This window comes from Carassius carassius, chromosome 13, assembly GCF_963082965.1.
Source record: "Carassius carassius chromosome 13, fCarCar2.1, whole genome shotgun sequence".
Classification (NCBI taxonomy): Eukaryota; Metazoa; Chordata; class Actinopteri; order Cypriniformes; family Cyprinidae; genus Carassius; species Carassius carassius.
Genome location: NC_081767.1, coordinates 6,706,876 through 6,724,617, shown reverse-complemented (window position 1 = coordinate 6,724,617; position 17,742 = coordinate 6,706,876). Strand labels below are relative to the sequence as shown.

General features: G+C 36.9%; 1 protein-coding gene and 1 long non-coding RNA gene across 2 annotated transcripts in view; both read right to left on the bottom strand.

Moving 5' to 3' along the window:
• Window positions 1-17,742, bottom strand: part of LOC132155569 (uncharacterized) — a 444,705-nt gene that overhangs the window by 81,607 nt on the left and 345,356 nt on the right. The window lies entirely within an intron of this gene.
• ttc36 (tetratricopeptide repeat domain 36) lies at window positions 6,682-9,687 on the bottom strand. Its single transcript, XM_059564333.1, has 3 exons — window positions 9,511-9,687; window positions 9,101-9,289; window positions 6,682-7,075 (listed from the first exon to the last, which is right to left on the bottom strand). Exons 1-3 carry the CDS (start codon window positions 9,614-9,616, stop codon window positions 6,807-6,809), a joined length of 564 nt encoding a protein of 187 aa, XP_059420316.1. The 5' UTR covers window positions 9,617-9,687; the 3' UTR covers window positions 6,682-6,806.

Genomic DNA, 17,742 nt, shown 5'->3' with positions numbered 1-17,742 from the left:
TATGTTCAGGCGCGCAGATGGCACTAGGGACGGGGGTGACATGACCCCCCCCCAGATTCATAGTAACCAGATCCGTCCCCCTCACTTTCTCAATGAAAGGTTCTATTGGTAAACAGAGGATTAATCTGAGTTTCCACGATGTACATTAGTCTAAGTAGAATCGACCCGGCCCGCCGCTCCTTTAAACGTGTAAAGCTGGTTCACACGGCAGGATAATTAGGCCGATTTTAGCCCCGATTCACCCCTTCCGACAATCTTAAGGATGCTCCGATTATCGTAAAATAATCTGATCAGATATTCCTGCCGTGTGTGGTGTGTTAAGACTGCTCTCCTCTGCTCGGAAGGATGTCGGGACCGCTCCGATCTCAAATCGGGGATATCCAACATGTTGGATTTATTTGGCCCGATTTCTTCTCGTGTGTGGTGTCCCCCGAGGACAAACGATCACGCAGCCTGTGGACTGTGGCGTGTAGCCAATCAGAAAGCGAGGTGACAAGGTGGCGAGGAAGTACCGGGAAACTAAATCAAAACAGTCGGCGGCATGGCGCACCAGAAAGTCCGGTTTCTTGTTTTTCTTTTGTTTTTTTTTGGGTTAAAAACAAAGCACAAACTATGGCCACTGCATCCTCTTCGTCCGCCATGATTGTTTACTCTGAAGTCACGTTTGATCTCAAGGGATGTTGCGAGATTTCCTGTCTGACCTGGGAATGCTCGGGAGCCAAATCGGTTTGTGTGTGATGTGTTGATTTTGCCGTGTGGCTGCACACCACACACTGTACGACCAAAACTGTTAGACCCATGATATTTTATCGCCGTGTGTGGGGTCTCTCAGCTTTGGAAAATCGTCCGACAATTTTAAAATCGTCCCGTGTGAACCAGGCTTTAGTTACTAACTAAACGATTTTTGAAACACACTTTTGACCGCTGTGTCTGACCGAGTCCCAAAACACACTTGTAGCCAATCAGCGGTAAGGGGGCGTGTCTTGTCCTGATAGCGAGAAGAGAGCGCTCAATTTGAGTGCACAGGACGCATATTACATTACATTTACATTTAGTCATTTAGCTGACGCTTTTATTGAGAGAGATGGTGGATAAAAAAGAGGGTTTACAATCAAGCAAGAGGTAGGACCCGCCTAAATATCGGAGCAGCTTTCCAGCGGTGGAGAGAAACTCAAGGATTGGGAAGGGCTCGAATCGTACGCTGAGGTTTATTTGTTTCTTTTTGATAGGTGAGTAACGATTTTGCGTTGTTTCACACAACTTATCCATGTTGGCTTTTGTTTGAATATGCTTGTGTGTCATCTTCGCTTATTTCCGTGATCATTGTTTCCATTGTTGCGTATGTACGTGTGGGGTAAAGATTTCAAAATAGGGGCGATGCACGGTGGCCGAGAGAGCTCAACTTCACAAAACACATTCAAATAGAAAAAGCACCAGCAAAGTAAGAAAACATCTTCATCAGTTTGATAGCACACGTTCTGCAAATACTCAACACAATGAAATACAAAAACAAGCTACAAATGCTCACAACACAAACAAATACAGAAACACATTTCTTTATTTGTTTGTATTGTGAGTAATTGCAGCACGTGTTGTCAAACTGATGAAGATGTTTTCATAATTTACAGGTATTTTTGTCATTTGCAGCATGTGTTACTCTCTCGGCCACCGTAGCAGGTCCTGTTGGGGTATGTGTTTGTTTTGGTGCTAAAGAATCGGGTCAGGGCAGATGCAGGCTGAAGCACAATAATAGTCTAACCATTACTTTACCCACATTCTCACTACACACTGTTCTGTGGTCAAACACATGACGATGGTGCTGCCTGCTACTGATGTTTACGTTCTCTGTGTGTGTGTATTGCTATGACTCCTGACCCCGGGGTCCTACGAAGAGCTGGTAGCTGCCTCAATTGTGCCTGTAGCGGTAACAATAGTGATCATATACAGGTGCATCTCAAAAAATTTGAATGTCATGGAAAAGTTCTTTATTTTTTGTAATTTAATTCAAATAAGCAAACTTTCTTATATTCTAGATTCACAGCCTGAGAAAAAGAGTTTTTTTGTTTTAATTCTGATGGTGACTTACAGCTTAGAAAAATGAAAAGTAGGAAACTTTTAAAGAAAATAAAAATCCAAAGTAGGTTTAATTATGCACTCAATACTTGGTTGGGGCTTCAGTGTGGCGTGGCATGAAGGCGATCAGTCTGTGGCACTGCTGAGGCATTACTGAAGACCAGGTTGCTTTGATAGAGGCCTTCAGCTCTTCTGTATTGTTTGTCAGATGTTACTTCTCTTCCTGTTCACAATACCCCATAGATTCTCTGTGAGGTTCAGGTCAGGTGAGTTGGGTGGCCAATCGAGCACAGTAATATCATGGTCAACAAACCACTTGGAAGTGTTTTTTTTCACTGTGGGCAGGTGCTAATGTCCTACTAGAAGAGGAAATCAGCATCTCCATAAAACTTGTCAGCAGATGGAAGGTGGAAGTGCTCACAAAATCTCCTGGTAGATGGCTGCATTGACTTGATAAAACACAATGGAGCAACACCAGCAGACATTACAGCACCCAAATCATCTCTGACTTCAGAAACCTCACACTGGACTTTGGATTCTGTGCCTTTCCAGTCTTCCTCCAGACTCCAGACCTTGATTTCCAAATGAAATGCTAAATTTACTTTCATCTGAAAAGAGGACTGTGGACCACTGAGCAATGGTCCAGTTCTTTTTCTCCTTACCCCAGGTGAGATGCTTCAGACATTATTCTCTGGTTCAGGAGTGGCTTGGTTCTAGGAATGTGACAGCTCTAGCTTTTTTTCCTGAAGACGTCTGAGTGTGGTGACTCTTGATGCACTGACTCCAGCTTCAGTCCACTCCTTGTGACCCTCCCAAGTTCTTTAATCAGCTTTTCATGATAAGCTTCCCAAGGCTGTGGTCATGCCTGTTGCTTGTGCACCTTTTCCTACCACACCTTTTACTTCCAGTCAACTTTCTATTAATATATTTTGATACAACACTCTGTGAACAGCCAGCCCTTTCAGCAATGACCTTCTGTGGCTTACCCTCCTTGTGAAAGGTGTTGATGAACTTCTTCTGGACAACTGTCAAGTCAGTAGTCTTTCCCATAATTGTGGTTGCATGTTCTAAACTAGCCCAGGAGGTACCCTGTATTTATAATCAAAATTTACCAAACTAATCAACCTCAAAATAGAATATTAAAATTTTTGAGATATACTGAATTTTTTATTTTCTTAAGATGTAAGTCGTAACCATGAGAATTAAAGGTGCTCTAAGTGATGTCACACATTTTTTAGGCCAAAACATTTTTTGTCTCATCCAGCAAACATCTCCTCACTTTCTGCTAGCTGCTTGTTCCCTGAACACACTGTAAAAAAACAGGGTCTCTCTAGACACCACAGGCTCTACAAACAACAAGAAAAACAAACTGGGCTCACCCGCACCACAAAACATGTTCCAGCCAATAACCGACAAGAAAGATTCGGGGGTGGAGTTTAGTGCACGGATGAGGAGGAGGGAGGGTCTAGCTAGCCTCCGTTTTGTTTGACAACAATTTGAACGTCAACAAGAAGTTACGACTCCCGGCATCGCTTAGAGCACCTTTAAAACAATTTTTTTTTTTTTGCAATATTTCAGATTGTGTGCAATTAATCTAGAATATAAGAAAGTTTGCTTTTTTGAATTGTTACAAAAAATAAAGACCTCGTCTATGACTGAGCTGGTGATTTTTCTGGACTGAAAAAATTTGACTGCTGGACAGCTTGGTCCCCCCCAGTTAAAAAAAAAAACCCTGTGTATGTTCCTCTTTGGAAACCAATTCTGTCATTCTAGGAATGTTCTTTTGAAGTTTTATTTCATAAACTTCAACCAATGTTTCCAGAGAATTGTCATCATGTTTTTGTGTACCTTAATAAGAACACACATAGTACACAACATTCTATTGTGGCTATTTTGAGGTTTCTAGTGTGTTCTTGTTAGCTGGGAAGACACCATAAAAGAAGTCCACATGATCCATGTAATATATTAAAAATTTTGTGAAAGCCTTATTAAAGCTTGAGTAATAACCATATTATTATCAATATTGTTTAATATATTATTATTTATTTAATTATTCATAATAAGACTCACGAGGCTAAAAATCATGTGCACAGTCACAGTTCAATCCCCAAAAAAATCTTCAAATATTTCCAGCCCATCTAATTTTATTTCAGGAGCATTAGCTATGTAGAAGGGGACAATAAACATCCCAAGTTGGTGCTCTGTTATCTGTTCTCTGTGGTATGTGAGTCAGAGAGCAACAGAGAGGACAAACATGGGCCATTTTGGAATAGCTGTCACCATAGTGATGAATTTATATATGTACTGGACTGGCTCTAAAGGTGTATAGATATTTAATCCTTATCATTTCAATAAGAAACAACATTAATTAAAGTGACCATTACTTATATACATACATACACTCACCAGCCATTTTATTAGGCACACCTGTTCAATTGCTTGGAAACACAAATTGCTAATCACACAATCACATGGCAGCAACTCAATTCATTTACACATCTAGCTGTGGTGAAGACGACTTACTGAAGTTCAAACCGCGCATCAGAATGGGGAAGGAAGGGGATTTAAGTGACTTTGAACGTAGAATGGTTGTTGGTGCCAGACAGGCTGATCTGAGTATTTCAAAAACTGCTGATTTACTGGGATTTTTACACACAACCATCTCTAGGGTTTACAGAGAATGGTCAGAAAAATATCCATTGAGCAGCAGTTGTGTGGACGAAAATGACGTTGCCTGGTCTGATGAGTCTCGATTTCTGTTGCGAGGTTAAGATGGTAGGGTCAGAATTTGGCTTAAAGAACATGAAAGCATGGATTCATCTTGCCTTGTCTCAACGGTTCAGGCTGCTGGTGGTGGTGTAATGGTGTGGGGGATATTATCTTGGCACACTTTGGGCCCCTTAGTACCAATTGAGCATTGTTTAAACACCACAGCCTAAGTGAGTATTGCTGAGTATGTCCATCCCTTTATGACTACAGTGTACAAATCTTCTGTTGGTTACTTCCAGCATGATAATGCACCATGTCACAAAGCTCAAATCATCTCAGACTGGTTTCTTGAACATGACAATGAGTTCACTTTACTCAAATGGCCTCCACAGTCACCAGATCTCAATCCAATAGATCAGCTTTGGGATGTGGTGGAATGGGAGATCTTAAAAAAAAATAATAATAATAATAAAAAAAAAATATATATATATATATATATATATATTTTATATACTGTAAAATGTATTGCTTGAAATGTATGTCATTTTAAATTTTATATATATATATATATATATATATATATATATATATATATATATATATATATATATATATATATATATATATATATATATATAATTTTTTATTTATTTATTTTTTTTTATTTTTTTTTATGCAATGACATAATTGATTTATTGGACTTTTCTCATCTCCATGTAGGCATGTGAGTTCAGCAGTCTATTCTCTCCAGTGGATAAATGGGTCTTCGAAGATATGCCTGTCCTTTTCTACCAGAAGGAGATCAGAAGTGAACCTGTAGCATTACCCAGAATGACAGATCTCTAGGAAAGAAGAGAAGCATTCCAGACACTAGTCAAGAGTGTCCTCACTACTGAAAACCCACAAGGGAAATAAGAGATGGATTGCAGCACAAGCTGTGGTCATATAAAATAAAAGCATGCTGCAAACGATGACCTCCTAAATAGGTCCTTGTTTTATGTTTTAGTCAATGTCAACTTTGTATGCTGTTTTAAAAAGAATTTCTTTCTTGGGTAAACGTTTCTAACTTCTGACAGATCATTGCTGACCTCTAGTGGCAAGAGATTACATTGTTCTATAATTACACTGTTATATAAGCAGGCTTCAAAAAATAAACATAAAGGGTTAGTTTCCAAAAATAAATAATTTTTTCACCCTCTTATTGTTCCAAACAAGTATACATTTATTGTGTATGCTGAAGACAAAATCAATTAAAATTATTATTGTTTATATATATATATATATATATATATATATATATATATATATATATATATATATATATATATAAAAATTATATATAATAAATCATTATATTGAAGAATGTTGGTAACCAATCAGTTGCCAGTAGTCTTTGACTTCAACAGTTTTTTTTTTTTTTTTCCTTTTTTTTTCTCTCTATACTATGGAAGTTAATGGCTACCAGCATCCAGTAAATGATGATAGATATATTATATTTTCATTTTTTTGGATGAACTGTCACTATTTTAAATGTATATATTAAGTTAAAACATAAAATAAAAACATAAAATTGAGAAATATTTAAGATAGAGGTCACTGAATAAATAATGTGTGATAGTTCATCTGATTATTTGTACAGATTCAGATCTGTGTTACTTATATATATATAAGTTTTTTCCATCACAGAGTCATAAATTTCCATCCAAAAGTTTATTTATCTGTTCCTTCAGTGCTATCAAACATTGAGAGAAATTTTTTTTTTATTTTGAAAAAAAAATTATATATATATATATATGTGTGTGTGTGTGTGTGTGTGTGTATAATAATGTTGTTGTTGTTGTTTTTTTGTGTGTGTTTAGTTTTTGATTCTCTACATCCCCCAAAGTGACAATCATCTAAAAAAAGGTTTGATTTTATTCACTTACGAAAAACCAGCAAAGTAAAAAGTTAATAATTGTACAGTATACCTTTGTTACAATACAATATACCGGTATATATACTTATTAGTATATGCATTTCCATATCTATGGCATGTCTGACATTTCTGGGTTGCGTAGTTTGTTGATGACCTCTGACAGCATGCGGTTACATAAGGCAGCGTAGGGGTTCAAGATCACAGCCTGCTGCCGGGCAAACTCACTGCCCAGAGCGGCTGCTTTCTCAAAGTCCACCCGAGCCTCCTCATCACGCGCCGACAATTTAAGAAGAAGCCCACGCTGGACCAGAGCCTGACAGGCTGATCGCCCAATGCCACCGCTGAGAGAAATGGCACGCTCCAGATCTTCCACTGCACCTGCAATACATGTATATATAAACCAGGGCCCGGTTCCCCAAAACGTTCTTATCGCTAAGTAGTTCTTAACCTATTCCTTAACCTCTCTCTTAACCTTATGGCACGGTTCCCGAAACGTTCGTACGCTAAGTATATCTTCTGTAAGTCATATTTTCGTAAGGTTTGTCTGGACCATTCATAGCTCTCTCTTAGCGTTATTTGAGCTCATGGCGCTACTGTACAGAAGTCTTTAGAAATCAGCGCAGCGAAGTACAAGTCAAACTATGGTATGTTGACAATTTTGTGGCTCAACAATGATTTTCTGTTATTTTTTAAGACTCATAATAAATTATGTTCGCAATGGATACAGGCCTATTTATGAAGTTGACTTTATGTGGTTACAGAACTAATAAGGTGGTAATTAGCCTAGGCTTTTTCGTAATGTAATTAAAGCGAATTTAATTTAATTTTGATAATTAAAATCTGGCAAACAATTTGGCTCTAAATGGCTAAGATCTTTAAATGGGTAATCATGGTGGTGTCCAGTAAGCGACCATCGATCCAACGTGTTCTTGTATGGAATCAAAGACGGAGTCGGACTCAGAGCTGTTTAGTCCATGTCAGTTTTTTTATTCGGCAAAACTTAAGCCCTTTTGACATTTTGCCTGACGTGGCTATATTAAAAAAAAATCCCCTCCCAAGACAACTCATTGTGGAGCAGCTGGACCTTCCCAGACCTGCGCTGGCCAGGCTAACGCGGCGGAATTCTGCTTTAAGCCCTGAAGGCCAGCACTACTTTTTTTTTTTTTTTTGCTACAGAGAGATTCATCTAGGTCGTGGGACAGGGCTACAGCCTAATCAAGACCTCTGTGTGGAAGTGCGTCCACACTGTCTCCAACACCCTTCTGCGCCATGCCGGGATTGCATCCCGGTGGATGGCACTCATCCCTATCGCCAATCCATCAGTGATTGATCAGGAATAGGCTACTTATCGCGAAAGGAAGACGCGGCCATAAATGTGCAGGTTATAGTGGACCATAGGGGTGTGATATCTGACCTGGTGGCAAGGTCAGCAACACTTCAAGTTCCTCTGACGAGAGGCTTGGTGCCCTTTTTTACGTTGCTTCCCCAGCATATTTTGTATCTAACTTTCTCTCTCTCTCTCTCTCTCTCTCTGTTCATTGTAGATAGGTTGCTTTTTATTAAAAACATAAACCAATTGCAATCAATAACGCATTAAACAGAAGTAACTGCAGCTGCTTTACAATCAATTCTAATTGTAAAGTACCTTGCCATTAATATAAAAGTGTATTATATAATTTTTATAAGTCGTTAAACCCATGTCAAGAAGCGGCACATGTGGCACAACGGGATGGATGATTAGCGAGGGATACCCGGTTTGTCTTACCGTCACAACATATCGTGTGAACATTACTGACCCTTTGATAATTTAATTTATAGTCTATATTTTACTGATAACTTAAACTATGTTAAAATAAATGTTAATGTAATAATTTGAGGAATGTTTCATTTGCATAGAACGTGTAGTCTTTCTTAACGCTGTATTGCACCTTCGCGTAAAGTGGAAAATCGATTCATGAGCAATCGACGCCAACTAATTCAGCACCCTGACTTTGGACAGCGCTCTTGTAATGTCGGACGTAAGAGGCAGCGTGCTAAGAAGCTTCCTAAAGGACACTTCGGGGAACACACTTAGAAACATCAACAACTTTGGTAAGATATATCTTTCGATGTCTTCTTAGCGCGCTAAGAGTGAACGTTATCGGGGAACCGGGCCCAGTTCAGTAAGATAAACCAAAAAATAACTCCACACTTGCCCTGTTTAAATCCATATGATTTAATTTGCTCTTTCAAATTATTATTTTATTTTATTTTTTTCACTCACTGGGGCTTGTGTTGACGTTGTGTTGACGTTTCTGCAAAATTATAATACACTGCTCCAGTGAGTGGCGCTAAATTTATGTTCAGTTTTAAAGTTGGAAAACGTTTCAGCTGATTCTGGGAGTGAAAGAAGAAACTTATTACCTTCCGTGTCTCCCTGCAGGCGTTTGGTCTGGGCTCGGTTGTTGTAGGCTGAAGCCCTCGCAGGCAGGATCCGGATAGCCTGGTTAAAATGCTGAAGAGCAGCGACCAGGTCTCCAGACTCGGCAGCAGAAACTCCCTGCAGTTCCAGATCTTTCACCTGTTTCACAAGCTCTGATTCAAAAACACTGTCTAGAGAAAGAGATATGAAAGAAATACACATTAGTGTTCACAATGACAACACATCTGCATAGTATTTGAAACTTTCGAGTATGAAAGACCTGATTTAATTCCCTAAGTACACTGCCACATGTTCTATCTATCTATCACAATATAACATTAAATGAGAGACTACTGGCCATCATCATATACAAACTTGGCATATGTAATCAAATAATGGATCTTCATCTTACCATCGTCTGTCAACTCATCTTCTTGATTTAACCCAGGTATATCTCCAAAAGGGCTGGTAGGGTTAAAGATGACCTGTAATACTGCTCTGTCATGTTCTGAGGCCATTTTGCTCTAGACAGTGGACTAACATCTGAAATTATGCTTTTTTTAAAGCTGCCTACATTTTTATGGGAATAGAGGCGTTCCTTGCATAACTGTTTCCAGCGCTCCACACTAGCCAATCAGATAAGGGGGTGGAAGCAGGACTTTGAGATGGTCTGTGTTTGATTAAGTCAGCTGTGGGATCTGAAAGCATGACATGGATGTTGCTCTATGGAAGTAATTGTGTACAGTAGTACCTTCAGAATATATATATATATATATATATATATATATATATATATATATATATATATATATATACACAGTACAGAACAAAAGTTTGGAAACATTACTATTTTTAATTTATTATTTATTAATTTATTTGATCAAATAAATGAAGACTTGATGAGCAGAAGAAACTTCTTTTAAAAACATTAAAAATAGTAATGTTTCCAAACTTTTGGTCTGTACTGTATATATATATATATATATATATATATATATATATATATATATATATATATATATATATATATATATATATATATATATACTTTCAAAAATTTGAAAAATATTGTGGTGGTCAAAAAAAATAAAAATACAGTTTGTGTAAAATGAGAAAAGAAAAAAAGGCTAATTCCATACAAAACCATTAAATTATAGCTCCTCACTGTACACAACACTGACTGCATAACATCCTGCCATTCTTGTTAGTCTTGCCAGAGATTTTCATCAACATCACATCTGATGTTTCTTTTGTGATGCAGCAGGGGAAAATATATTTGCGATGATGGTCTGTGACAATCAGCATTCATGGCATGGCAACTTAGTTATCTGATCTTGTGCCTTCTAAACATACACTTTTCATTTCCATGCTGAAATATCTGATTCAGGAACGGGAGTATGGTGGAAGGAACTCTAGTGTTATGCTTTCATGCTCAGCAAACCGTTTTTTCCACAAAAAAAAGGATGGATTAATGGATGGAGGGATGGATGGTTGGATTACATAGATTATATAAATAAAGCATGGTTTTGGGACCTTAGTTTATTTGATTTTATTACAGGTTTAAAATTTCATTAAAATTACATACCCATAAAAAAATCTGTAGAAGATATTTTGCAGAATGTTGGTAGTTGACGATAGCCATTGACTTCCCTAATATGAAAATAAATAAATCAATAAATAAATGCTATGGAAGTCAGTGTCTACCAGCAACGGTTTCATTATGCAAATGACTAATATGAAATAGCTGAGGTAATGTCAAGCACAAATTGCAATGCTCCGCAAAACAACCATGTGGGTCTGGATGCATTTGTATTATAGACATTAAATCATCGTGACCTCTTCTGAATTTATGCTCTCCATACAGCTTTATAGTCATACAGTCGGCAATTAACACCAATCAAATTTAGTACTTGCACTGGGGGACACAATGTGTGATTTCTCAAGAATAGTTAATTGAAATGATTTGAGCTCAGCATGTACATGTTTCCTATACCCCTGTTCTGTTTGAGAGGCATGGTAGGGGGATCATTGGATCAGATCACTCCCTGACCACCTTGTGAAAAACACTGATGATGACAAATGAACATGGAACAGAAATCACGTCCCCTTGCCCCTCTACAACTGATCTGCTCAAAATCTGCACATATCTCTTGCATAAATTAGCATGCATTTACATAGCAAAGCCTGGTAGGTTCAATCTCTTATTCAAACTAGACCAGCTTCTCTCTATTAGAAGCAGAGACTGTTACAATGTGACATGCATCAGTTTCCAACCGTGGGAAGCTTGTAGGTTCAATAAAATGATATGTCAAGCATATGTTTCCTTCTTAATGAGCAGATGGATACAACTATAATATCCAATGCATTATAAATAACAATACAATATAATAATACGATACAAAAAAAAAGTTATATTATAAATTAAATTTAAAGATTAATTTGAGCCTGCTTAAGAGGGTAAAACAAGTGTATTAGGTGTGTGTGTGTGTATATATATATATATATATATATATATGAAGTATGTATGTTTATAACAACAGTTTAGAATGCTATAATTGTTTTCAATTTTGCTGAACAGCATGCAACAAAAACATATTTAAAGGTTGAAATGTTCAATCGCTATTTGTTGTCATAGACTTTAAAGATATATGCCTATGAAATGTCCAATGGAGTAAAAAAAACGTGGATAACTAGCTCAGAAGCATAAGCTACATACAGTATAAAATAAGTAAAGATTTTTTATCTCCTGCATTTCTCAGTGTGACAAACCGAATATACAAACAAGCTCCTGCTAAGGACAATGATGATTCATTTATACATTAACATAATATTAGCAGCACCAAACATGAATCACAGCTGGTGGCAGGACTCAATCGTATTACAGCTGAAAGTAATTACATGAAAGATGTGTAACTGGAAACATCCATGACTCAAATAAATGGTATAGAGATTTAATATAAAATGAGGATATAAACTAAAAAAAAAAAAAAAATGTAATACTGCATCTGTATTACATCTACTCAGAGCCACATGAGGGAGCTCTGGATTAGTGCATCCTGTTTCTCTACCTCACATCAGAATGCAAACTGGTTCAAATATGTACAGTACACTGCTAACATTACACAATTACTCTCACACTGGCCACTTTATTGGATGCACCTTGCTAGTACAGGCTTGGACCCACTTTCGCCTTCAGATCTGCTTTAATTCAAATAGTCTCAGCAAGGTGCTGGAAACAGTCCTTAGAGATTTTGGTTCACACTGACATGATAACATCACACAGTTGCTGCAGATTTGTCAACTGCACATCCATGATATGAATCTCCAGTTTCACCACATCCCAAAAGTGCTCTATTGGATTGGTTTCTGGTGACTGTGGAGGCCTTTTGAATAGAGTAAACTCAATTCATGTTCCAGAAACCAGTTTGAGATTTGAGCTTTCTGATGATCAGTGTTGGTTGTAACGCTTTACAAAAGTAATGCATTACAGTAACATATTACTTTTTGCTGTAACGCAGTAGTGCAAGGCATTACTAATCAATTTTCTGTAATATTTTACTCTGTACATGTTCAGCAGCACTTGCGTTATAATACACTTTTAGCCCAAAATGTAATTGTTCAAAAAAAACAGCAAGTCCGCAAGACATGAACGAATCAAAGATGCAGCAAATAAGTTACATTTCCTGTTCGTGGTCAGTCGATAGCTGCGTGTGGTGTCTACGTTTGGAAATAAAGACTAAACGACAGATTCTGATATATTTGTTTAGCGATTTGAACTTCGTATTGTGTTACGTAGTCCAGTGAAGGCACATTTAGGGCTTTACAGGAGTCCCGCAAGGATACTGGCATGGCATGACATGATTTTGGCCTCTGTGCTCAAGGTCCGAGGCGATTAGCTCTGCCCGGCTCGCTGTTAGCCCCCGGCTCACACTGGCCAGTGTAACAGCAGCTAATGCATGAAGATGGCAGAAGACTGTACATTCACGAGATGGAGTCATGTAACGCATTACAATTCCGAGACAGTAATATTGTAATGTAAGGAATTACTTTTAAATGACAGTAACAAGTAATCTATAATGTATTATAGTTTGGAAGTAACTTGCACAACACTGGTGATGATAAGTTATCATGCTGGAAGTAGCCTTCACATGACAGGTTTTCTGTGCTCATAAAGGGATGGACATGGTCAGCAACAATACCCAGATAGGATGTGGCATTTAAATAATGCTTAACTGGTACTAAGGGGCCCAAAGTGTGACAAGAAAATATCCCCACAACATTAAATCAACACCACCTGCATCTTGGATGACTGAGACAATGCAGGCTGGATCCATGCTTTCATGTCGTTTCCACCAAACTCTGACCTTACCATCCAAATGCAGCAGCAGAAATCGTCAAATCAGGCAACCTTTTTCCAATATTTTATTTTCTAATTTTGGTGAGTCTGTGTGTATTGTAGCATCAGTTTCTTGTTCTTATTGGCCTGCTCCTATAGACCTCTGTCATCAAAGGGGCATTTTAACCCCACAGAACTGATGCTCACTGGACCATTCTCTGTACCATTCTCTGTAAACCCTGGAGATGGCTGCACAAGAAAAAATCCTGGAGATTGGTAGTTGCTAAAATAATTCAACCAGCCCATCTGGAATCAACAACTATGTCATATTCAAAGTAACTTAAATCACCTTTCCTCCCCATTCTGATGCTCGGTTTGACTTTCAGCAGATCATCTTTACCAAGTCTACAAGCCTAAATGCATCGAGTTGAGCTGCCATGTGATTCGTTGATTGATGAATAGTAGAACAGGTATATCTAATTAAGTGGTATATATATATATATATATATATATATATATATATATATATATATATATATATATATATATATATATCAACGTAACTGTGCAGTTTATGAGAGTAGTTGATAACAAACAATGGACTACTGCCACAAAACCACAACCTCACAATCTTAACACCTAACACCTTGGCATTCAAGAGAAAGCTTGTGTTTGTGTGTGTGAAATTCGGGGTATTTGTGTGTATTTGTACTCTTTTGTCCTTTGTCCCACATGGTACAGTGTGAATGCAAACATTAGCAAGATGCTATTACAGCAAATGTCGCTGCATCAGCGCCACTTTTCCTGATTATGTCAATACCAGCTGGCATCTGTGCGTTCACAGACAATAAAACCAAGCCAGAAGAGATTGAACATGGCTGCAGGACAAGAGGGAAATTAAGAAGGAATAAAGGAAAGTTGACCTTAGAGAGAGAAAATACAGCAGCTTTGCTTTTCATTCAAAAATTGATTATTTCCCATTTATTTGTAACTGGGGAGTGAGGGAAACACACATATCTCATTAAAACAGTATGGATTCACACATGCTGAGAGTCTAAACTGTCGTAAATAAATACCTTTATTCAGCAAAAATCCATTAAATTGAGTAAAAGTAAATACTTCTACTTTTAGCTACTTTTTTCTCTTTTAAATTAGCTATTCATTAAATAATTAAAAATGTATCACGCTTTTCATAAAAAAAAATAAAAAAAAATAAAATAAAATAAAATAAATAAAGCAAATGTAATTTTATGGCTCTTGAGCAGAAAATCTGCATATTAGAATGATTTTTGAAAGATCATGTGACTGAAGATTAAAAAATTCAGTTCTTTTTTAAACAAACAAACAATAAAAAAAATAAAAAAAATAATAATAATTGAAATCTTAAAATGTATCATATCTTAGTGTAAACACAGATTGCTTGGGCTTTTTATTTTTCAGGTTATTACTACATGCAAGCGACAGCTGACACCCATTGGCCCCAGCTTGCTATCTTTTTTATGTTTTCCTTGTTCCCCCATTTTATTACTTTTCATTTAATTTAGTTCTAGTGCCAACATGTCTCAAAATATGATAATTTGTCAAACAATATCTTAATTAAATGATCTATTCACAACAAAATAAGATACATAAAATGAAAAGTCTTGAATATCTTTGAAGCAGTCTGTTTCCCCTGCAGAAAGGATGTTAATGTGCATGTGGACAATGGCAGTTCAAGCTTGCAAGTTAAATATACAACAGCATATGTTTTTTTTTTTAAAACCTTTTATAAACTGTCATTTACAAGCACAATAACTGATTACTGTATTATAAAGTTTTATGAATACATTGCAATAAATAAAGAATACTTTACAATGCATGAAGCCTTTGAGGAAAGCACTACCCCAGTGTTTCATACTTATCATTAACTATTAATGCATCACACTTCATATATTAGCATGTTCCTCTTCAATTCCCTCTTGTTTTCTTAGATCTGAGAGCCTCTGTTCCTTGTTATTTTCTGTTACTTTAGTAACGTCATGGTGTGGATATAATTTTAATCCTGAGGGGCTCATGCTGTGTACTGACTCTGTGTGAGAATCTGACATCAAAGCCTTGACTAGCTAATCCATGCCAGCCCTATGGAGTTGAACGGAGGTTTGGAAGTGTGGATACCTGGGCGGCAGAGCTGTAGATACTAGTGCGGTGCAGATCGGTGGCCGTCACTTGGCTGTACAGGGGCATTCTAAATAGGATTAGAGTGGCGTAATCCACTGAACGAGATGCGGTGAGAATTATATACACACCAACGCACAAGTGTACAGGGATTGAGCTAAAAAAAAAAAACACAGGCTCTGTTCCAAATGCTAGACACTTACAAATAAAGGTTCTACTTGAAAAAAAGAAAAAGAAAAAAAAGCATAACAGCTGATACCATATCAGGAGAACCTTTTAAAAGTTTAGGTGCAAAAAGGCCTTGACTAATATTTCACTGAATATTTGTAATAAAAAATGTTTAATCAACATTACTGCTTTTCCACCATTGGGCCGAATGGTTCTAAGAACAGTAAGTAATTTTTACAGTAATATTTACACTTAAGCTTTGTTCGGCACAGCACTATTATGAACCTTTCTTGGCTCAGAATTCTCAGGTTGGCTAATTATTCTGATCTGTGCTGGTAGAACGTGTGTAGTGATGTCGTTACTCAGGATTGGTCACATGTTGTCTGGCTTCTAGTTTCTCTCTGTAGCTGGCCAAGCATGCTATTTGAGCATATTACACAGAAATATCTGACCATTATCCATGGCGTGGTCGCTATTTACATCTCATACTGAACCTAAACACTCGCATTACCAAGACAAGGACTTACAAATTTGTATTACAAGCTCTGTTATCAGCCCCATAGTGAAAAATGGAAGAAAAAAAAAAACCCTTTAAAGATACCAAAAGGAGAGCAGAGTGAGACGTATTTCCATGAGATAATCTACCAGTAGCGCCACAAGAACCATTTCAGCCTTTGTATCACTTTTTTATGACTTCATAACTTCACATATTAATGCTGTATCTGAATGCTGCCTTTGTGCTTTTGACTAAATTGCTTAGCAAAATTTATAATAACTATTGTTGGTTATTAAATATTATTGTTGAATAAATACTATTTTATTTAAATAATAGTAGTATTTAAGTATTGTATTTGGTATTGAGAATCTGTGTTGTGTGTGTGATATAAACTACTTTTATATTGAAAGAGACTGGAACAAGGTTGTAAAAAGGGTATTTATACTGTAGATATTGCTATTTTAAATACATTAAATATAGGCTTTTTATATGCACACTGAAAAAAAAAAACACTTTCATGGGCAGACTATGACCCAACCCAACAAAATAACCTTTTTGCTCTATAGAATAATAATAATAATAATAATAATAATAATAATAATAATAACCTTCTGTGTGCTTTTTATCTGTATCATTGTTTCTACACTGGTGAACTAACTTTTTTATTTATTTATACCAAACAAGGCCATAATCATATCTAGAACATTACATTATTGTTTTGAGGTAAATATTAAGACCAGACCACTATGGTCATGGTAAAGTAAATAAATAATAAGATTTTTTGGTATAAAGTAATCAATATGAACTGCCAACAATATTTTTATCCATCAAAAAATATGCACCCATTCAGTTTTAGTTGTATTCCTAATATCTTGAAAACGCAAGACAGAATAATGAATCATTATTGATGAATGAATCATGTAAATGACAGCCCAACATTCATTTCAAAACGGTGTAATCTGACAAAAGAAAAAAATAAAGAAAGGAAGTAGAATAGATTGCATCACTGGATAATACAGTGGAGCCAACTGTTGCTATAGTAATTAATTCTTACATTCAACATTAACAGCCAGTCATAAGGAGTAAGCTTTCAACTGTACCCAGACAGCAAGCTGTTTCGGCCCAGATCCGGCCCACGTCAGATGTGGGCCGGATCTGGGCCGAAACTGCTTGCTGTCTGGGCATATACTATGCATTTTGGATGCTTGTATATGCTCGAGCCCCGTCCATGCAATGAACTCACGATATTGAATTATGTGTTGTTGTATTTTTTTTTTTTTAGAACTTTAAAACTCCTCAGGTACTTTCAGTGGTATAATACATAGGCTGCGTTTACAATTGGCATTAACATGTGACCTGTATCCAGATGTTATGCACATACACATTGAAAAGACAAGTGTAAATGCACTTCTGATCGGAATGTTATTCGATCAGCGGCTGCGTTTACACTTGGCAATAACATGCGATCACCGTGATCCAATCAAGCAGAT